We start from the raw sequence: 24911 nt of genomic DNA, 5'->3' as shown, positions 1-24911 counted from the left end.
AACATGACTGTTACATTTCCTACATGAAACTGAATTAATCATGACTGTTACATTTCCTCCATTAAACTGTATTAAACATGACTGTTACATTTCCTCCATTAAACTGAATTAAACATGACTGTTACATTTCCTACATTAAACTGAATTAAACATGACCGTTACATTTCCTACATTAAACTGAATTAAACATGACTGTTACATTTCCTACATTAAAGTTAATAAACTGAATTAAACATGACTGTTACATTTCCTACATTAAACTGAATTAAACATGACTGTTACATTTCCTACATGAAACTGAATTAAACATGACCGTTACATTTCCTACATGAAACTGAATTAAACATGACTGTTACATTTCCTACATGAAACTGAATTAAACATGACTGTTACATTTCCTACATGAAACTGAATTAAACATGACTGGTACATTTCCTACATTAAACTGAATTAAACATGACCGTTACATTTCCTACATTAAACTGAATTAAACATGACCGTTACATTTCCTACATTAAACTGAATTAAACATGACCGTTTCATTTCCTACATGAAACTGAATTAAACATGATCGTTTCATTTCCTACATGAAACTGAATTAAACATGATCGTTTCATTTCCTACATTAAACTGAATTAAACATGACTGTTTCATTTCCTACATTAAAAATTACTTTGCATAAATAAACTGTTATTACAGTGATATGTCTCGCTTTTTTGTAATTTCGATAATGCATATGTCGAATAATAATCTCCATGGAAATGAGATGTGCCAATGCTTATACAACTGCATACCAAATACCATTGACTTATTATAAGTAGTTCTATTTTAACAAACCGAAACACAAACTAATACATGCAAACTAAGCAAAATTTCAAAGTCAATAAACCATAACTGAGGGGAGGGTAAAAAAAAATTCCATGGTAACAAGTTTAAAATACACACTAAAAATAGTAATAGCACCATCAATTGTTTTGTTCTCATCAATGGGCTTTAATCATGTTAGTGTCAATATTAGATCTGTATTAGATCTGTCTCTGTTAAATTGTTTATTATAGCTGGCATATCAGATAGATGTCTGTGTATTGCAGAAGACTGTACCTTGACCTCTAGATATATTTGTTGCTGGGTTGCTGTCTAATTGAAATCATACCCTACATATTTTTTTTGTTTCAAAATTAACATAGGTTAGACAATAATTTTAAATGGTTTTAAAAAAGAATGAACCAGATTAGGCATGAACATTTGTAACAAAATTCTTTATCTAAAATTTATTAGCAAACATTTAAATCTTATAAACTATGATTAAACAAGGACCAAAGGTTTTAAAATTTAACTTTAGAGATACAATAATTATCATTATATTATATTCACAATTGTGTCTTTTAAATGTTACTAGTATAATAGAACCGGTTTTATCTATTTATAGATGTCATTTAAATATTTACTGATTACATGGATCATGTATAAACATGTCCTATTTACTTCCTTGTTACCGACATTTTAGTAAACGAACACATAGAGACCTTCATACATATGATATGACAAATTCCGTAATTAAGAGGTATATATCATTGTTGATAAGGCTATATTATTTTATTTTGACAAGGTATATATCATTGTTGATAAGGCTATATTATTTTATTTAGACAAGAGGTATATATCATTGTTGATAAGGCTATATTATTTTATTTAGACAAGAGGTATATATCATTGTTAATAAGGCTATATTATTTTATTTAGACAAGAGGTATATATCATTGTTGATAAGGCTATATTATTTTATTTAGACAAGAGGTATATATCATTGTTGATAAGGCTATATTATTTTATTTAGACAAGAGGTATATATCATTGTTAATAAGGCTATATTATTTTATTTAGACAAGAGGTATATATCATTGTTGATAAGGCTATATTATTTTATTTTGACAAGGTATATATCATTGTTGATAAGGCTATATTATTTTATTTTGACAAGGTATATATCATTGTTAATAAGGCTATATTATTTTATTTTGACAAAGTTAATGTTCATTTATTAACAAAGGCTTGTATTTCTTGTCATGTATTTTATTACTTTTTAGTTTTTTTTTTTAAATTGAATAAAAGCAAATATATGTTTGGTAAATCTCAAGGAGACCACAAACCAGAAACACAATTTTCAAATAATATCTAGAGGGGAACACAACAGGCATATGTTTTCACTTCTAGATTATCATAAAAGAGTTTCCTTCTTCTGCATGCTTCCCTTTGTTCTGTTACGTTTTGGCCAGAATGGCTAGTGACTACTGTATAGTAACTACTAAGACAACTCGGCCACCAAGGCCTCCTCCCCATTTATGTTATCTGCATTATCTATTACATTTTATATTTGCCATAGAAAAATAAGATTAAATCACATGTATCTGTTTTTGATGTATCCTGTTTTATTAGCATTAATGATTAGATTTAGAATTTGTTTTTATTCTTAATGTTAAAATGTATGAAAGTATTTTATAACCACTAGTTCATAATGATATCTGTTGGTAATTTGCCAGTTTAAAAGGATCATTTTCTTGTGAATAAGATTAAGTACATTTGTCATCTGGAAATTTTTGGTTGTTTCTTTTCAAAGTTAAGATTAAAAAAATAATGCTCATCCCATCCATTCCTGGACTTTTGTTTCAAATTATTTGAGCAATAGTCATCATGTCATGAGAGTTAATTCCTCTTATATATGTTATATGGTTCGCTCGCTACTGACCCTACACGGATCAAAAGAGGGATAGTAAAATCCATAGGGGTGAGGCCGTAGGCTAAATCCCCTATGGATTTTATTCAACCTCAATGGATCGTTGGAGATCAGTAGTAAACTGTATAGCGAATTAATGTGGCAGGCAGTAATTTTTTTGCTGCATTTTGTATAAAAATAAGCAATGAAATGCAACAACAGCAATAGATGATGTAACCATTAACAGTAGACGTGACATCATGAACCCCCTTAGAAATTTACTAACCCCCTACAGGTCACCACGTTAAGGCATTTAACCAATCACTAATGATAATTTACCCTGGGTGCGATAAAGTGACATTTACTTTTATCCTTCTAATAAATATTGATTAAGTTGAGTTTTTGTACTGTTAATGAAATTTTTAACATTTATCATACAAGGATTTCGTTTAGTGTCAAATAAATTAGCATAAATCTCATTCAAGTTTTAATATTTATTTTCATCTGTTATACTTTCATCGTTATCATTTTTCAATTTGAGTCATGTCTTGTACTGTTTGCTAAGATTTTCTGAATACCTGGAAAGTATGCATTGTTTTTTACCTATTTTTCTACAAAATTTTGTTTTCATCTGATGTGTGCTGACCTTTAGCTTTTTAGGCTTATTAATTTTTTTTCTAATGTAGGTATTTTTCTTTTATAAATAATAGATTTTCATATTACGTTTTCAGTTTTGGTTCTAAATCATGTGTTGCATGTTTTTTCTCCCCCCCCCCCCCCCCAATTTTACTATACTTAATACAATATTCCTTTATCTTTAATTTGAGAGAGTCTGAAAAAAATTTTTTTACAATGTTTTTGTATTATTTTGCTTTTATTGCATGCATACTCTTGCTCATGAAGAAAATACCGTTATTAACATTCCAATATCCAGCTGGGGCCTCTAGTTTCAGTTGAAAGAGATTGTAATTGTATGCAAACTTCTTGATTGTGGGTGTTTTTAATAAAATTGGGATTAATGTCACAAGTGAACGTTTAAAAATATTATTTTTTTAGAAAGAACATGTCAATTCGACTATAATGGACTTGATTTTAGACTGAACTGGATTTTTACATCTCCATGTATATTGTTTCTTTTGGGGGGTTTAATGGATTTTTTTTCTATCTAAATTTGTAAGGGCATCATTCATGTCCCCTCATTGAAATTGTTTTACCTTCTGAATCTTTATGCACATTTATTTATTCATAGTTTTATAAATCAATACAGCTACTCTTCTGCTTGAAGTTGTTCCATGGCTACGATAACAATAATGATCTGATTCAATAGTTGAATTTAAGTGAGTTTCTTGAATCAAAAATATTTCTTTACATAAGTACACTCTTAATGTGTGTTTTAAACAATCCTTGGACATTAATTCATCTTATATCAATTATCCTTACTTTAGAAAAAAACAAGAATGTGTCCCCAGTACACGAATGCCCCACTCGCACTTTCATTTTCTATGTTCAGTGGACCGTGAAATTGGAGTAAAAACTCTAATTTGGCATTAAAATTAGAAAGATCATATCATAGGGAACATCTATACTATTAAACGAGAAGACCTCATTTTGTGTGTCGCTTTTCTTCCTTCCACAATAAATTAATCATCATACCTCTGTGTCCAATAGGTACCATGTATAGTCGCATTTGTCATCCATTCTTAGGATTATTCAGTTTGGGTTATTTTGGGAGAAAAACGAAAAAGAATCTGTCCGGATATTTTTCCGTCATTGGTCAAAATTTAAAGTCAGACTAGACTTCCAGTTTGCGTTTTTCTGTACTTTGAACATACAAAGACTATGAATAAAGTGTATTAGCTAACTGCTATTATTTTCAACTTTTACTATCCACGCAGGCCACAGAGTTTATTAAAGGGAAAATTCGTGATTTTTTACTCATGGTTTAAATATGTTGATTATGACATAATAAATATATTTACAAAGTTTTATCGCTATATGTGCAGTAATAAAGGAGAAATTCAATAATTAATGAAAAAATATTAACTACTTCCTGTAGGACGTTTTCTCCTGGTTTTTGCATGCCAGGATTTAAAATACAATCATTAAAAGTCTTGATCTTTAATCATATTTTACTGTTATTGTAAGCGTTCCGATGACTAATGCTATATCTAATAACCATCCGATAATAAGAAAATAAAACGCACGTCATGCAGTTGTACACATTCATGAGAAAAACTTCTATATTTACCGTATATATTTCGATTTATTTTTGTAGACAGCACACGAAATTATTATAATTATTTCTTTTTTAGCTTAAATTTATACTTTTTTTTTAGACTGATTAAGTGAATAAATTAAAGTATATAACTTAAACTGTTAAGATAATAAATTAGGTTTACGCTTATTGACCTTTTACTATCTATGCTTTGACTTTATTTATGCGATGTTTGTATTATTCTCCGACAATACTCGTGAAAGACCTGTATAAAGGTGAAATGTTATTTGCAGATCGGTAATTAGCTTGGCCTCTAGGGCACACCGTGCCAGGTGGGACTGTCTATTCGGATCAGTGGGTTGTACGACAGGAGGTCAAGTTTAATACACAAATTTAAAACACATTTTCAAGGTGTTGACAAATATAAGTGAATCGCCGTGGAATTATTTAATTATATTTGGTGCTATTATTTTATTTGAATTCAAAGAGGTTTACTAAACTAAGAAATGAACCGGTTAAAGTCTGGAAATTAAATTTAGTTGTCGGAATGTAATGATATACGCTCTTATCATTTATCTATATTTTTTTAAAAGGGAAAATAAAACTAGTTTTACACAAGCATTTTTATTAGGCAAAAAATGTACGGGAACACTTAAATTTAGACATTTGAAAGCCATGACCAAATGAAAGGTGTACCTGTATTACATTTTTACTTCTAGCGATATAATTGGCATTAGATTTTAGCTGATACCACTAAAACACATAGTCTCAGGTTCTAGTGAGGTCGGAAGGGTTAATCTTATGAAATAATATAGATTATCTGATATCATTTGGATAACGGAAGAAGCTATACTATAAAAACAAATAAATTTATTACCAATACACTCGAGATCAAAGGTTGTTAATTTTTCTGATCCAGTTAATTTTTACTCACATATTTTTTTATATTTTGATTTGAGCATGCTTGTTTTTACATGACAGTTTTTTTTTCATTTCTCTTATCTTGTTAAACGAATGCAAACCGGCACAGTATATTCTGCATTTGTATAGTCCGAAGTTTCCTTATTGATATTTTTGTTTCACTTGTAAGATGAATGAACAATTATAAAAATCGGCATTCATTTTGAAATATAGCACTGTTTTCTAGAGTGAAAATAAAGTCACATATGTGAGGGTATAAACAGTACGAACTGATTTAAAATAACGGGACCAACAATTATATACTAAACGGAAGAATAGGTGCTGAAATATAAATAAAAGTAAAATTTAATTTAGATAACATGGAGATTTGGTCTATACCTATTCTTATAACCACTCTTAAATTTTGTTAGATTTTGTACACAGGCTATATATCACGGACAGTTTTATATTGGTATGGTATATTTTACAAGTTTTACCTGAGCACACCTGGTTCACTCGCGATCACGCACGTGATTCATTGACCTTGTTCATTGTGTATTAAATTAAACAAGCCTGTCAGGAAGTCGACCATTAGAATACCGGAATATGTCATGTTTACAATACCCCGGTAATTACCGGTATTAAGGGCATACGATACAGTTTTGAACTTGTATTTACAAGTTGATGAAAATTTGCATATAGGCTATTTTTTACCTGATTAAATCAAATATGTAATAAAAAATATACCTTCATGTGCTACTTTTTGAGTAAAATGAGGTCGAAATTTTGTATATTTGCTCAAAATTCAGATTTGTGTCCGTATTTTCTTTTTCGAAAGAAAGACATAACTTTTTTGTTTTAAAAGATAAACACAAAAGGTTTTTTGTTAAATAATCGGTAATTTCTGCATTTTATAAGTATCATTAAAAAATATGCAATTTTTATTCAGAAATAACTCATATTTATCAAATGTTCATGAATAGAGGAACAAACGTCATTTTTTGCTGCATGTTTATCAAATTAAAAAAATTCCTCTATGACAGTTTTATAAAATTTGGGTCACATAATCTCCTTGCAAAACGAAACAAATTGCCGTTTTAAAAAATAGGGGTCCATGCACTTGTTTTCAAATTAAATCAGTTTGAATGATAAAAATCAGTCGAAAAATGCATCTTTTCCCGATATGTCATAGTTTGACGTCGCGAAAATAACATTTACGTTAGCAACGTCATTACCTCCCCTGTAACTGTATCGTATGCCCTTAAGCCATGCTGATTACAAGAAGACAAGTTTTTGAACGTTGGTCAAGTTAGATTAAAACCCAAAATAATCTAAAAATATACGTTAAAAATGTTAGAAAAAAGCATTTAAAAAAACTTTTACAACAAAGATAAATCTCAGTTTATAATTAAAGAACCTTAGTGAGCACGCTCACATACCCCACGTCCCCACATTGTCATTAAATAAGTATAAGAAAAAAAAATTGTATTTAAAAAAAAAATTGAATAATAATTTCCTGTCAATATACATAGTATGTCCTTATTATCTATAAAATTTCATGAAATTCTGTTGTGTGTTTTCAGAGGAGTTGCGATGACAAACTGTTGCAGTAGTACATTAAAGTAAATAAGTTCAAAGGGGTGTAACTCCTAGAAAAAAAATTGAATCGCAATTTCCCGTTGATATGCACAACTACATAGTATGTCCTTATTATCTGAAAAGGTTTCGTGAAATTCTGTTGTGTGGTTTGAGAGGAGTTGCGATGACAAACTGTTGCAGTAGTACATTAAAGTAAATAAGTTCAAAGGGGCGTAACTCCTAGAAAAAAAATTGAATCGCAATTTCCCATCGATATGCACAACTACATAGTTTGTCCTTATTATCTGAAAAGGTTTCGTGAAATTCTGTTGTGTGGTTTGAGAGGAGTTGCGATGACAAACTGTTGCATTAGTACATTAAAGTAAATAAGTTCAAAGGGGCGTAACTCCTAGAAAAAAAATTGAAATGCAATTTCCCGTCGATATGCACAACTACATGGTTTGTCCTTATTATCTGAAAAGGTTTCGTGAAATTCTGTTGTGTGGTTTGAGAGGAGTTGCGATGACAAGAAACAGGACTGACGGACTGACGGACGGACTGACGGACGGACGAACGATTGAACAGACGGACGAACAGACGCACAGACCAGAAAATATAATGCCCCTCTACTATTGTAGGTGGGGCATGAAAAACATAATGCCCCTATACAATCGTAGGTGGGGCATAAAAAGGCATTTATTTCTGTGAAATTAATTCAGCTGTGATTTGTTTATTGGTACAAAAAGATGTCATACATAATCAAGCCAAATGTCATATTTTAGAAAGTAGTGTCCATGCACTTGTTTTCAAACATAAGGTAAAAAAAATGATTTTTTTTCTCCATAATTACACCTTATATGAGAATACCAGATTTTGATTGGTTGGAAACCAGTGTATTTTTTGGCATATTCTAATATTTTTCCTTGTTTCCAACCAATTTGTCTGGGTTTTTTTAACCACTGCCAGTGAATATGCCTCAAATTCCGCTCCACATCATGTTATTTGCTATTTTGGATATTCCCTTTTTAGCCCCGCAAGTTTTTTCCGGTTTCCTGCCAAAACTATTCAGACATGGCGTTACATAAAGACAGCGCTAACACATACAAGTTCTTGTTATATTCCTACAATGCTTTGATGGTCTCTACTTATCCTCCAATCTATGCATTAATATATTTATGGATTACAACTTACTAGTTTAAAGCATTTCCTTACAGAGAGTTATAATCAAATCTTTTCTGTGATGTTAGACAGATTTATCATGTTATGGAGGAGTATTATGAAAAATACCAGTCTGTGGACCAAGTTTACCTTGCCTAATGGCTCGGGATATTTCACAGTCCCGTGATTGGTATTTTTCACCAATACCCTCCATAAAATTATATATCTGTTAAATAGCAGTTTGATATTACAAATAATAAAATTTTATGTTTGCAACTTCATAACCTCAAAATTAACTGTAGTGCATAACCGTAAGTCCGCAATAGCTCTGATTCGTTGTCTGAATTTGGTCATACTTTTCTTTAGACTTTTCGATTTTTTAACAATTTTTAACAGGTAACGAATAAACTATAAGTAATTTGAAAAGCAAGCTTATGTATTTTTTTATTTGTTTATGTTCAGGTAATGGCGTCCAGTAAACCTATACTATGTGGACCTTGCCACAAAGGGGAAGTAACCACTAAAGCTGACATCTGGTGTTACAACTGTGATGAAGGATTATGCTCAACCTGTTTAAGTCATCACAAAAGATTCAGAGCAACATGTGATCATAAGACCATTGATATCAAAAGTTATAAACCATCCATCCAAGCCATTAAAACCGAATGTGACAAACACGGTCAACAGCTTAACTTGTACTGCCCTCGTCATTTAATGCCTTGCTGTGATGAATGTATTTCCACCGTTCATTCAAAATGTACCGGAATAAAAAGTTTAGCAGGTGTCGTGGATAAAACAAAGATCGAAAAATCAAAGGAAACTGTAGAGACAGACATACATTCTATATTAAATGTGTTGGAAACAATAATCAACAACAAATCCAAAAACATCAAAACTGGAGAAAATCAGATTGTTAGCATAAAAAAGTCAATTAAAAGAATTAGACAGGAAATAAATAAACATTTAGATCACCTGGATAAGAAGTTATGCCAAGAAACAGATACCATTTGGGATCAGGAAAAATCAACTGCAACTGATTTCATTTCTGAAATTGAAGCGAAAAAGAAAAACTTGAAGGAAATGAAAGAACATTTACAAACTGTCACAACACATAATTCTAAACTACAATCATTTCTTGGTGTACATCAGATTGATCAACAAGTACATCAATGTCAAAGATATGTTGAAGATCTGGAAAATGATGAGAGGACCAAAGAAGTTGACATTAAAATGAAGCAAAATGATGAAATAGAAAAGATACTGAGCAAGTTAGAATCATTAGAATCCCTAGGAGAAGTTACTATTATAAATACAGAAGTAGCCATCAATATAGACACTAGTGTGAAGAAGGAAGCACAAGTAGAATTACAAGAACAATCCAACATAAACAACATGACAATGAATATTGAGACAAAGATAGAGAACAACATGAAGAAGTCAATAAGTGACATAATCTGTCTGATGGATGGAAGAGTTATAGTAGTGGAAGGGTTTGGTAAAGTTAACCTACTTACTTCTGATGGCAAACTACAGAAACAATTACCTATACCTGGTCAAGCCTGGAGTGTTACACAGATCAATCAGAACACTATAGCCATAACTTATCCTCAGGAGGAAGCCATTAAGATCTTCAATATGGAGAATGAAAAAGTTACCAAAGTCATCACATTAGACAAAGCATGCTTGGGTTTATCATTCTCCAATAATTCTCTGGCTGTAGGTTTGAATAGACATGAAATCCGTATTATAGACTTGGAAGGAAAACAACTGAAGTCAATACAAGTTCCATGTGCATCATACCTGTATTACCTTGTTTACTGTAATGACAGAGTAATCTATAGTGACTCGGTAGGTAAAGCAGTATACTGTTATGATGAATCAGGTAAACAGATCTGGCAATACACACAGGATTTAGAGGGACCACAAGGACTTTGTACAGATACTTATGGTAACATTATTGTAGTAAACTATTACTCTGATAGAATAATAGTAATATCAAAAGATGGACAGAATAGTAAAGTACAGCTGATTAGTAAAGAGTATGGACTGAAAAATCTTAAGAATATTTGTTTTAATCATAATGAGTCTTCAGGTTTTATTTGTGATAACAACAGTCAATACTTGACCAAATTTAACTTAACCTATAGATAAAATATACACAAAGAAATCTTATGATATTTACCTCCTTTTGAAAATATGAAAGTGATATACAAATATACATAATGCAAGTTGTGACATTAGGTATGAAGTTTGAATATCAGAAAGACAGGCAAATGTTAAAGTGTTATGTTGTTGTTGGGTTACCGTCTAATTAACGTCTACACCACCTTACACATATATTCCTATAACTAGTAATATTTGGTTTGAATGTGGGAGGCAATGTAGACAAGTGAATAGATGTTTTTGTAAATTTTATTGTTTGTATTGTGCTTTTGATTTACTGTCTTGTTAATGTTCACTTCAGATATCCTTATAATCTTATACATATTTTAGTTTTGATTTATAATATTACATTTTAATAAGGACAAATTTCTTCTGACATTTCAGTCTCATTGAAATCTCGTTCTGGAATTATTTCCAAATTATGTGATTAAATATCAATGAATTTAAATAATGTTATAATCAAACCCAGGATAGTTGGAGAAAGTTATTAATTCTAAAAACTTTAACCACAGAGTGAATGTTTTGTTTCCCCGCAGAAAAAAACTAAGTCCATTTATAGTAAAATACGGAAAAAATAAAATTTTATTTTTACAAAATTTACCTCTGGATACTTACTATCTTATGATCATAAACAAGCTTCTGTCAAAGTTTGGTAGAAATCCAGTATATTTTAAGAAAGTTATTAAAATTTCAAAAACTTTAACCACAGAGTGAATATTTGTTGACGCCGCCGACGACGACGGAATGTAGGATCGCTTAGTCTCGCTTTTTCGACTAAAGTCGAAGGCTCGACAAAAATCAGACTAAGAAAGTTTTAATTCTAGAAATCTTTGGCTTGTCAGAGGTGTACATCCTTAAGTTGTGGTATTTGGTGTGAAGTTTGAATGTGAGAGGTTACAGGATTAAGTGTATAAATGTACGTTTATTCAAAAACCAGTTGTTGGCATGACACGGGTTATGTTCTTCTCATATATGTTATGATGGCATGATTCTAAACCCTTAATGGGAAGGATTGTGCCTGATGTTCATATGATGAAATCATAATCTTTCAGTCAGTTTAATTGAAGTCTGGAGCTGGCATGTCAGTTAACTGCTAGTAGTCTGTTGTTATTTATGTATTATTGTCATTTTGTTTATTTTCTTTGGTTACATCTTCCGACAACAGACTCAGACTTCTCTTGAACTGAATTTTAATGTACGTATTGTTATGCGTTTATTTTTCTACATTGGCTAGAGGTATTTTTGCGCCTGTCCCAAGTCAGGAGCCTCTGGCCTTTGTTAGTCTTGTATCATTTTAATTTTAGTTTCTTGTGTACAATTTGGAAATTAGTATGGCATTCATTATCACTGAACTAGTATATATATTTTAGGGGCCAGCTGAAAGACGCCTCCGGGTGTGGGAATTTCTCGCTACATTGAAGACCAGTTGGTGACCTTCTGCTGTTGTTTTTATCTATGGTCGGGTTGTTGTTTCTTTGACACATTCCTCATTTTCATTCTCAACTTTATGTTCTTTGTTTTTATTGTGTTGTTGGGTTATGAATCTTATATTCCTAAGTAATGATATTTGGTGTGAAGTTTGAATGTGAAAAGTAACGGGATTAAGTATATAAATGTATGTTCTTTGTTTTTATTGTGTAGTTGGGTTATGAATCTTATATTCCTAAGTAATGATATTTGGTGTGAAGTTTGAATGTGAAAAGTAACGGGATTAAGTGTATAAATGTATGTTCTTTGTTTTTATTGTGTAGTTGGGTTATGAATCTTATATTTCTAAGTAATGATATTTGGTGTGAAGTTTGAATGTGAAAAGTAACGGGATTAAGTATATAAATGTATGTTCTTTAATTTTTATTGTGTAGTTGGGTTATGAATCTTATATTCCTAAGTAATGATATTTGGTGTGAAGTTTGAATGTGAAAAGTAATGGGATTAAGTGTATAAATGTATGTTCTTTGTTTTTATTGTGTAGTTGGGTTATGAATCTTATATTTCTAAGTAATGATATTTGGTGTGAAGTTTGAATGTGAGAGGTAACGGGATTAAGTGTATAAATGTATGTTCTTTGTTTTTATTGTGCTGTTGGGTTATGTAACTTATATTTCTAAGTAATGATATTTGGTGTGAAGTTTGAATGTGATAGGAAATGGGGACAAGTGTCAAAATGTATGTTCTTTGGTTCCTGTCTAATCAATGTCCAAATCACAAATCATTTAATTGATAAGTGGTGATGCTGATCTGTGTGAAGTTTAACTAAAAATGAAAATATAAGAAAGTGTAAAGCATGTTTTAATTGTTCTGTTGGGTTACTGTCTAATTAATGTTTAACTATCATAGGAACTAGTATAACAATTGTACAGATATTAAATTTGTAATCAATTTTAAATCAGACATAAAAACCTCTGATTTCAAAATAAAAACAAATTTCAAGATACACATGTTTTTTATGAGTTTATTACCAGTTTCTTCTTTCAATTTGACATGAAAATTTGTGAACTACAAGTAATTTTAAGTCTCTTATAAATATTTCCTGATTTTTTTTTCTGATATCTTTTGGTTTTCAATGCTAGGGTTTTTATTTTATCATCACAGATGTATTTTGTCACCTGCCTGGAATAATCATTTTTTTTTTAATTGTATTTGATCTGCAAAACCTGAATAACCCTTATCTGACCCCGTATTCTAATCATGTATTGTAATTGTCTTAATTTCTGATTTATGGCATCCATTGTAGTTTCGTCAGTCCCATTTGAAATAGGTCTGAATATTGGACTCTGTGGAATACTTGAAAAAATGTGGGGAGGTGTACTGGTAGACAATGTCAATAGTAATATATGGCCTTGAAATGATCATACTTATGGTGAAAAAGGTTGGCTTTTTTTTTCTTCTTTCAAATCAAAGGTCTGTACGGCCTAGCTAGGAACCAAAACAAGTTGGGATTGCAATAGTGGAAGGTCACAGACCTTGGACAACAGATAATTTGAATCCGATCTGGTCTTGAGGAACATCTTTTATTAGCTTTCTGAAATGGCAGTTTATAGTGAAGGAGGAATCCCCTTGTCTTGTTTTCTGAAAATGGTAATTTGACCTTGACATTTAGCTTACCTATTAAGGGGAGGGTATGACAGTAGAAATGTTAAAACCAAACGGTCTTTGTATGAAAAGATATGGCTGAATCAAGCTCCTATCCTTTCTAAATTGTAAATTTCACACAATTGTTACGACTTTTTAAGTGACTTTGAAAAGGAAAATTTGTACGACAATGTTACAACACTATAAATAACCTGATAGTATAAAATGTTATGACATTATAAACAAGTGAAACTGTGAGCTACTGTTCACTGATGATATCCCCGCTGCAACTGGATAATTTTAATAGTGTAAACATATATAAGTGTTAGGTAATCAGGAAACTGCTGAGTGATGATAGCCAACTTATATAAATCCTTAAATCCTGAAACCAAATTTCAGAAACCTTATGATGTGGTTCCTGAGAAAGTTACAACGAAAACATTTTCATGGGATGGATTGACAGACAGACTGACAGACAAAGGTAAAACAGTTTACCCCCCCCTCCCCCCTTTTTAATAGCGGGGTATAATGACCTTGAAGCATGCTTTGGTATGACATTATAAAAGACCTTGATGCATGTATTGGTATCACATTACAGACTTTAAGGCATGAATTAAACTGACATTATAAACTGACCTTTAAACATGTATGGTTATGACATTTAAATACTTTATCTTCAGGGTCCATAAGGGCAGCAAAATCACAACTTGGACATCTGTAATAGAAAAATAGGTTTCTTGTAGAATTGAGTGCAAGTAAAATGCTAAAACACTTAGAATGGAGATCTCTGGAACAAAGGCAAAAAGATGCAAGACTTATCATGCTTTTCAAAATTGTTTTAAAATAAGAAAGTTGCAGTGACAGAGGAAGTAGTCTGATGCCACCTAAATGACTGTCAAGTAATATTCATGACAGAAACTTCCAAATTAGCTGCATTTTAGTGATTATCAGAAATATGCCCCCTTTCCATGAACCATCAAAGATTGGAACACTCTTCCTCCTGGGGTAATATCAGCACTGTCAGTCAAGGCTTTTAAAGCATTGGTGACAAAGCTGAACTAAATTCTAACAATATGGGGTATGGGGAGTTGTCCGTATGCACATCAAACTGGCAAATTATTTAATTTGTTGATTGTGGCCATTATCTGCTAGAAAATGTAGTAGAAGAACAGAAACTGATCTGCCACTGTCGTGACTGTAGCCACCCAGCTAAGGACAAAATTAGTTATTCTTTTCAAAATCATCAATCCTAAACACCTTAAAAAAAAATTTGTAGATTCAGAAAAGAAATAAAAATTGTGGAGCAATCAGAATCAAGAATTTTGTATGTTATCAAACTACACTTGATATTTTCTATATTACCTGACTAGATCTGCTAAATCTGCCAAGTTGATATTTTCTTCCTGGACTCTATCTTCATACTTGGACAAAATATTACTGGACAGAGCTTTCTGTAATTGACCTACATATATAAAAAAAGGTCATGAAAGGAATAAATCGAATAAGAAGTAGAGAAATATATTCATTGGTTCAATATTTACCTGCAATTTGACATAATATATTTTTTCTATGGTAGAATTATCATTAAAACAGAAGGTCTACTGTGGATTCATTATTAATAGTTGGATACCAATTTCCGTGGTTATCAAGGGAACAGTTGTCTTATGGCTTGTATGCAGACATCGGCAAAACCACGAAATCAAATATCCATGAACAAGAAAGTTTTCCTCAATCCACAAAAATTGGTACCCACGAAAATAAATCCCAACAATAACCAATACTGCCAATCCTTGATCATCTATTGATGTTGTGTTAGACATGAAAATTGGTTAAACAAACATACACGACGAAAAGATGGATGGAAGAACATTAATAACATGACATTAGTATATATATAATGTACCATATAATTACGTCTTCCCACAGGTGTTTAAAATTCATAGCTTCAGTACTATATTTTCACACCTCTAACAGTTTTCATGCAATAAAGGTTTATGAGCTATGAGAAATACGAAAAAAAAGAGAAAGATTTGCTAGTGACGATTCCAAAAAAGTCGCAGACAAATGTAAACTAGCTATTATTGAGTTATATATTAAATATAATATTGTGATAATTAATGTAAACTTACTCATGGGGTAGGAAGCATCACAACCATCTGTCACGCACAGTAAATCAGCCTGTAAATACAAATTATGTTAATCTAAAACACACATTCATTAACTGTCGACACAGGGATATATTTTGAACAGTATCACGAAATGTTGAAATTGAAATGTCAATTCTAATATTTCATGGACTATGTAAAATTGAGGGATCAAGGCAAAAATATCTCCATGCATGGCAATTCAAGTAGGTGTCAATGATAAAACTAATCCTTATCTAAAGATAACTGACCTACTATCAGTGGTTCCTCTTTAACTGACATATTACAAACTCAATAGTTGATGCTGTGGAGTGTGGAACCAGCATGACTCACTTCCCAGATTTTGTCAAGGCAGGACATAGGGAATGTGTCCATACGACACAGATGATGCACCCACTAGCATGACTAGCATGTCATGTAATGAAGGGTCATAACTCAAGAACTGCAAAAGTGATGCTACCCAAATTTGAACTTGATCCAAGTTTTGTGGTAATAAACATTTCAATACATTTAGTTGAGGCAAACTTAAGTTAGAGAAAGAAAACAAGCGAAACTGCGAGCTACTGCTCACTGATGATACCCCCGCCACAAGTGGATAATATTAATAGTGTAAAAATATGCAAGTGTTCAGTAATCAAGAAGTTGTCGAGTGATGAATCTGAAAACGCATCACACAGTATAGCTGACTTATATAAATCCTGAAACCAAATTTCAGAAATCCTTGTATTGTAGTTCCTGAGACAAATGTGACGAAAATTTTCAACTTGGCTATCATGTGTAAAATCATTCAAGTGTTCGGTAAACAGGAAGTTGTCAAGTGATCAATCTGAAAACGCATCACATGGTATAGCTGACTTAGATAAACCCTGAAACCAAATTTCAGAAATCCTTGTATGTAGTTCCTGAGAAAAATGCGACGAAAAATATTCATGGGACGGACAGACTGACTGACAGAAGGACAGACAGAGGTAAAACAGTATACCCCCCTTTTCAAAAGCGGGGGTATAATTAAACTAGAGGCTCCAAAGAGCCTGTGTCGCTCACCTTGGTCTATGTGAATATTAAACAAAGGACGCATTTGAATTCATGACAAAATTGTGTTTTGGTGATGATGATGTGTTTGTACATCTTACATTACTGAACATTCTTGCTGCTTACAAACATTCTATCTATATTGAACTTGGCCTAAGAGTTTCAGTCGAAAATGTTAGTTAAAATTTACAAATTTTATGAAAATTGTTAAAAATTGACTTTAAAGGGCAATAACTCCTTATGAGGTCAATTGACCATTTAGGTCATGTTGACTTATTTTTAAGTCTTACTTTGCTGTACATTGTTGCTCTTTACAGTTTATCTCTATCTATAACAATATTCAAGATAATAACAAAAAACGGCGAAATTTCCTTAAAATGACTAATTCAGGGGCATCAACCAAACAGCGGTTTGTCCGATCCATCTGAAAATTTCATGGCAGATAGATCTTGACCAGATAAACAATTTTACTCCCTATTAGATTTGCTCTAAATGCTTTGGGTTTTGAGTTATAAGCCAAAAACTGCATTTTACCCCTATGTTCTATTTTTAGCCATGGCGGCCATCTTGGTTGGTTGGCCAGGTCACGCCACACATTTTTAAAACTAGATACCCCAATGATGATTGCGGCCAAGTTTGTTTAAATTTGGCCTGGTAGTTTCAGAGAAGATTTTTGTAAAAGATTACTAAGATTTACGAAAAATGGTTAAAAATTGACTATAAAGGGCAATAACTCCTAAAGGGGTCAAATGACCACTTTGATCATGCTGACTTATTTGTAGATCTTACTTTGCTGAACATTATTGTTGTTAACAGTTTATCTCTATCTATAATAATATTCAAGATAATAACCAAAACAGCAAAATTTCCCTAAAATTACCAATTCAGGGGCAGCAACCCAACAACAGGTTGTCCGATTCATCTGAAAATTTCAGGGCAGATAAATCTTGACCTGATGAACAATTTTACCCCATGTCAGATTTGCTCTAAATGCTTTGGTTTTTGAGTTATAAGCCAAAAACTGCATTTTACCCCTATGTTCTATTTTTAGCCGTGGCGGCCATCTTGGTTGGTTGGTGGGGTCACGCCACACAATTTTTAAAACTAGATACCCCAATGATGATTATGGCCAAGTTTGGATTATTTTGGCCCAGCAGTTTCAGAGGAGAAGATTTTTGTAAAAGTTAACGACGACAGACGACGGACGACGCCAAGTGATGAGAAAAGCTCACTTGGCCCTTCGGGCCAGGTGAGCTAAAAATTCAGCAATGATTTCATTTGTAAAGGGGCATAACTCTAGAATGGTAAAAGTGATTCCAACAAATTTCATACTTGACCTGTGTTTTGTGGTAATAAGCATTGTGAATAAGTTTCATGACATTTGGCTATACTTTTTGGACCTTTTGGATTATAGCTCTTCATCTTTTATATAAGCTTTGGATTTCAAATATTTTGGCCACCAGCATCACTGAAGAGACATGTATTGTCGAAATGCGCATCTGGTGCAACAAAATTGATACCGTTGATGTTATTACTACCACTGGGTCGATGCCTCTGCTGGTGGACTATTAGTCCCCAAGGGTATCACCAGCCCAGTAGCCAGTACTTCGGTACTGGCATGAAAATACGGATTATTTGTGTTATTAAAATTTGCTGTTACAAAATATTAAAAATTATTATAAATTAAGGAATGTATCTCCCTCGTGCAAAGCTCTGATTCCTTTCATGAATTTGGCTATACTTTTTGGACCTTTTGGATTATAGCTCTTCATCTTTTATATAAGCTTTGGATTTCAAATATTTTGGCCACGAGCATCACTGAAGAGACATGTATTGTCGAAATGTGCATCTGGTGCAACAAAATTGGTACCGTTGATTTTATTGGATGAGGCAAACTGAAGTTATCAATGGAAACTAATTTTAGGACTTACAGATGTACAGACAAGGGTAAAATGTAATGCCCTTTTCGCTACGGTAGGGGCATAACAATGTCAATTTTTTAAAAGGTAATCTGGGATTTTTTTTTATTTCACCTTGTATCACAACTAATTAGTTCAGGTTCTTTTTTTTCATTAAGTCAAAAAATCTTATTGCAGAAAGGTTATTAACTTGAGACTGCCTATTCAAAAGAAGAAATATATTTGTCAGTTCTTGTATATGGTAATATTTCTTATATATATATATCATTGAAAAAAAAATCAGCAATTTAAAATTCAAAACAAGATTAAGACACAATGTCTCTATTGTACTCTACATCATGATTAAATGGATGTTGAAAGTATAATTTTTTAAAAGAAAATGGTTATACAAGTACCACATATATAAAACAAGAATGTGTCAAAATAAAAATACATGGAAAAAAATACCCATACTACCATTTTCTAAGTTCAGTGGACCCTGAATCTGGGAACAAGTCTCTTGGCATTAAAATTAGAAAGATTGTATTATAGGGAACATGTGTACTAAGTTTCAAGTTGATTGGACTATCAAAAACTAACTTTACCTAACACTTTAATCTGATGCGTAACAGACAGACGAAAAATGGAAGCAGAGACCGAAAAACATAATGCCTTTAAGTGGGGCATAAAATTAACATTATCAATGATACACTTAATTGAGGTCAAGTTCAAATAAACCCTGTCAGACAAACATGTACACCTTTCAAGTCAAAGGTTACATACCTTCCCATGTCCAAATACAGACTCCTTGGCATATCTTTCAAGACACTCCTGGCAAAACAGGTGCCCTTCATAACACTGAATCATCATCTCAAATGCCACTTCACCATAGCAACAACCACACTCTATTAACTGACCACTTTCCTCATACTCATGTTCGTTAACACTGACTGCCATAATATGATCCTGTTCCTATAAAGTAACATTAACATCTTTAATACATGGACATGTATTTATGAAGTAGACTTTTGATCTCAGAAATGTTTATTTTATAAAATTTCTAATAATATTTCAATATATAAACAAAAGCAGTATGTAGATTAAAATGTTGTGTCTAATCTTTTAATTAAAATTGTAAGACGTTTGATATTAAATTGTTGTAAATCAACTTTTTAAGGTAGCCCATAGGTTGAACTTTTTGTATATAGCTGTTTGACAAACAACACTTCATTTGGGGGAGTTACTGTATATATAGTGGATTAATTTATTTTCGTAGGTACCAATTATCAAGGAGTAACGAAAACCTGCATGTTCTAGATATTAAATTCATTGTTTCGTCTAAATATGCATACAAGCATACCTGTCAACTGACGGGTGTGAACCCAGATTTTCACAATTCTGAGGGGTCACCTGAGACACCCGTCGGGTCATTGAATAACTCAGGAATTACGAAAATGACCCATTTTTACCTGGATTTCGTAGCCTTGTTGATTTCATAAGTGATTTTCCTTTGAAAAACCGGCAAATTTGTAATTTTTCCATGAACAGGAAGTTTAGCTAGCTGTGTAAACTATCAAATTATGTGACCAATTAAGTGCATGGCTTCACTTGACAGCTTTAGTGTCAAACACACTGTTTTAAAATTAACACCAATTACCTTAAAAGCTTTAGGTTGTAAATAAATATCACTGTTGTTTTACAAACATTTTTCAACTTGAGTTACTTCCCCTTTTTTGTCACCATTCAAAATTGTTCCTTATATTTACGTTTTTTGGGGTAAAAAAGATCTAAAACAAATAGACTTTATATACATATTGAAATATAACTTTTCATTATTTTTATACCTTAATTTAATTATAAAAGAAAAGTTGAAAATATATTTTTCATCTGTACTTTCTTTAACTGTTTATCTTTATTTTCCTATAGTCTAATTACAATCAACAATAAAATTTAAAGGCTGTATAACCAGACATGAATTTTAAATACTTTTCGTGTAATGAAGACAATTTATCTTAATATTGATAACTGAGGCTGAAACATATCAGATGAAGTACATTGTAGGAATATCTTTTAAAAGTGCAATGGTATAATAATTGATAAAATGTTAAATTACTTAACCAAGTAAACATGTTTTGGAAACTTTGATTTAAATTATAAGAAAAATGTCCCCTAATTGCTGAAATTCAGCTCGAAAAAGTTCGTACATTTTATGACCTGAGATTTCATTCTTCAATGCAGGTCATGACCTGCATTTTCATTGTCACAGGTTGACAGGTATGTATAATTCTACAGAAGATTTGTAATTTGTTGAACATTTAATTTTGTGGTACAACTGTACCCAGGAAATCCACAAAAATGTGTATCCATCAAATAATAATGAATCCACAGTATGTTAGACAGGGTGATTCATTGGTAAGATTGTTACCTGTAAAAAAATTATCACTTACTTTAATTTTGGTATGCATCAAGAGGTTGATAATTCTTGGACTCACCATAACAATAATGCCCAGGTACATGTGGTGCAAAATGAAAATGTTCTACACAACAACATGCCTGATAGTAACAAATATTTCTAAAAACTTCCGTTTGCTTATGTTAATATTGGTCAATGTTCCATTTGACAATACCTTTGTTTCTTCCTCTGTTTTAATTCTAATAAATTCTTTCTCATGAACTAGTTCTGGACAGACAGGAACTTCACTTCTCAGAGGTCGACCACACTTTAGAAACTGCAGGCTGATAATTCTTTCACCATAAACTGAACATAAATTATACTTTAAATGGTATCAAACCAATTTATCAAACACGCCTTAGGTGAAAAAAACATCAACTTAATGTTGCATTAAAAAAAATATTAAAGATTTCAGGTAAAGGAAAATACATCAAATAGACAGAAAATATCACCACAGATTAATTGTTGACAAATATATATGTCTTGTATGTGTGTAATTTCTCTTGTATCATTCAAATGTTGAAATATAAATAATTACATTACCAACGCTAGATAAAACATGCCAAATTTATTCGTTCAGTGTATGTTAACTAGTTTTTTTTGTTAATATGTCTTTTGATTGAGTTAAGCTATTTCAATTGATATTTGATAGTGTCTTTCTATATATGTTGTTATGTTACACTTTTATGTCAGGCTAGGGTGGAGGTTGGCGTCTTTAAAATTGTTTAAACCTGCCACATTTGTTTACACCTGTCCTCCTGCCACATTTGTTTACATCTGTTCTCCTGCCACATTTGTTTACACCTGTCCTAAGTCAGGAACCTATTGACCAGTGGTTGTTGCTTGTTGATGTGGTTCAGAAGTGTTTCTTGATTGTTGTTGTTTTTTAAGAGATAAGACTCTTGATTTTCATGTTTAAATGGTTCTACACTAGACAATTTTTTGGCCAACTGTTCAGTGTCAGCCAAATCTTGGAGTTGAAGACCGTTCTTTGACCTACAATGGTTTTTATTTACACATTATGACTTGGGTAGACAGTTGCCCCAATGGTACTCATACCATATCTTCTTAGATCTATATAAAGCCTCAACTATTCATCTTTATATGTACTCCAAGATCTATCAAGAAAATCTATATATTACACTTACCTCCCTCCACTTTAATTTCTGCCTTGGCTTGAGAATAAGGATGCATTAATGGGTTACTTTCTGAAAATATACAAACATAGTCATCAGAAAGATTATATTATTGTTTAATAACTAATGGTGTTTAAACTTAGATTCATCTTTTAAAATCAGTTTTCCCTGATAAATGAAAAAAAAACATTGAGTGAGCAAGCTTACAAACCCCAGGCCCGACACAGAACTAATATGAAAAACCTCCCCCTCTTCCATTACAGACTGTTTTTATTTAGGAAGGTTTCAATGAGTGAAAAAGGCTCACAACTGCAATAAGTCTAGTTTTTAAACAGTCATTTTGATTTTTACATCACCTAAAAAGCTTGAACAATAAATTATTGAGTCATATTCAGTCATATTGAGTCATATTCAGTCTTTCAGTCTTCCAGTTCTGTTCACTTGTCTATTCAGTACTAGTATGGTTCAGAAGCTTTTCAGTTGAAATAATATGTTTCAGAACTGTAAATTATTTTCTGAAGTTTCAATAAAAGCTCATTTAGATGGGAACTCTTACACGTAATCCATAAATAATTTTCTGTAAAAATATAACAATGATGAAAGCATGCCCTTAAAATTTGGGCTATTTGTAATCATGGTAATAAGGAACAAACACGGATCTTTTTAAATAGAATAAAAAAGGATTCTTTTTCATGTACTTTGCTAAATTGACTGAAAACTTGTTGAAATAAATGTTTCAATAGTCACAGATATAACTTTTCATATTTTGAAAGTTTTATATTTTCATCCTCGGTAACAGATGATCATGCCACTAATATAAGTTGATGATAAGGACAATACTTTTTCCAAAATCTTATTCTTATAACTCTCCTTTTATCTTTTCAAATCCATTAGCCCTGTTTTTGTTTTTTCAATAAAACAACATTTATCTAAAAACAAGAATGTGTCCATAGTACAAGGATGCCCCATCCGCACTATTATTTTTGTTCAGTGGACTGTGAAAATGGTGTAAAATCTCTAATTTGGCATTAAAAATAGAAATTTATATCATAAGGAACATGTGTATTAAGTTTCAAGTTGATTGGACTTCAACATATTCAAGTTGATCAAAAACAACCTCGACCAACAACTTTAAACTGAAACGGGACAGACGGACGAATGAATGAACAGATGCACACACCAGAAAACATAACGCCCATAAATGGAGCATAAAAATTCCTATGCCCTTTTGTTTTGTGTTTCCAATAACTCACCTTTCATCTTGGTGAACTCCTGAGCCCTGTTATTCATGATTGCTATCATTACTTTATGAGAAGGAGCATAGTGACCATTAAAACATTTCATAATGTTTCTTATATCTTTAAGAGAGATCTGAAAAGACAAAATATTGCATTTCTAATATAAATAGTCAGATATTTCTTCAGTTGTACAACAACATTTCAGGATACTGAAGATTAGTTCTTGTTGTGTAATTTAACATTAATTGTATGATGTTAAATTGCACACTACCAAAGTTGAAATAGTACTATTTAAAATTGTTAGTTTATACATGGGAAACCTGAAAATGGCATGTCCACTGCACTTTACATCTGATATTCTCCAAGAATCCTGCATAACTAAAGGCTAATGGAACGATATTATAAATTGCTAAGCCCCAATAACCTCTTGCAGAATAATTCATCAATGGTTCAGAACAACCTGCTAAGCACATCACATCAGATGGCACTGTTTCAACTCAAATTTGGCTGGAAATGTAACATCACTTTTGGTAATGAAATTCATAAATATATTTATAGTTTATCGTTGATCATCTCAACGAGATTGATATTCTCACTTGAGCCGGGACGGCGAAAGCGAGAAAGGCAATCGAGTTGAGATGATCAATGATAATATGTTTATCGCTATTTTACCTATGACAACGTTGTCAATTTCATGACAATTTTGTTAGCAACGCCACGTGCCTGTTTAGTTTCTAGCAATAATTTTCCATCTCAAGCGAGAAGCATGATATGAAAATTATCACAAAAAAAAGATCAAAGGAAAAATGCACAAAATAGCGATAAATATATATCTCTTCTAAATATCAGCCAAACAAAATTAGATCTATTAATTAGATCACCCATGCTACTGAGATATCGTGGCACCCAATCACCTTGAACTATGCCCAACACACAAGACCACTCGACCACCTAGGCTCTATATTTATAAGTACGTCTGAAGCAGTGACAACTCTACCACAGATTGTATCCATCAGATCAACAGTCGACCACCTAGGCTCTATATAAATATAAGTACGTCTGAACCAGTGACAACTCTACGACAGATTATATCCATCAGATCAACAGTCGACCACCTAGGCTCTATATATATAAGTACGTCTGAACCAGTGACAACTCTACGACAGATTATATCCATCAGATCAACAGTCGACCACCTAGGCTCTATATATA

The 24911-nt window shown here is 32.0% G+C and overlaps 2 protein-coding genes across 2 annotated transcripts in view; one reads left to right on the top strand and one right to left on the bottom strand.

The window, feature by feature from the left end:
- LOC143046364 (uncharacterized) overlaps positions 1 to 24911 on the bottom strand; it is a 62402-nt gene that overhangs the window by 21276 nt on the left and 16215 nt on the right. The window contains exons 7-13 of the mRNA XM_076219490.1: positions 23715 to 23832; positions 22474 to 22533; positions 21501 to 21631; positions 19657 to 19845; positions 15929 to 15977; positions 15162 to 15261; positions 14436 to 14514 (exon numbers count right to left, since the gene is read on the bottom strand). Coding sequence (XP_076075605.1) covers positions 14436 to 14514; positions 15162 to 15261; positions 15929 to 15977; positions 19657 to 19845; positions 21501 to 21631; positions 22474 to 22533; positions 23715 to 23832 — 726 coding nt within the window. The remainder of the gene's footprint in view (positions 1 to 14435; positions 14515 to 15161; positions 15262 to 15928; positions 15978 to 19656; positions 19846 to 21500; positions 21632 to 22473; positions 22534 to 23714; positions 23833 to 24911) is intronic.
- On the top strand, positions 1486 to 13077 carry LOC143046365 (uncharacterized). The gene is made up of 2 exons (XM_076219491.1): positions 1486 to 1564; positions 9027 to 13077. Exon 2 carries the CDS (start codon positions 9030 to 9032, stop codon positions 10713 to 10715), a length of 1686 nt encoding a protein of 561 aa, XP_076075606.1. The 5' UTR covers positions 1486 to 1564; positions 9027 to 9029; the 3' UTR covers positions 10716 to 13077.

Source organism: Mytilus galloprovincialis, chromosome 9, assembly GCF_965363235.1.
Source record: "Mytilus galloprovincialis chromosome 9, xbMytGall1.hap1.1, whole genome shotgun sequence".
NCBI lineage: Eukaryota > Metazoa > Mollusca > Bivalvia > Mytilida > Mytilidae > Mytilus > Mytilus galloprovincialis.
This window is presented reverse-complemented; position numbering and strand designations above follow the sequence as displayed.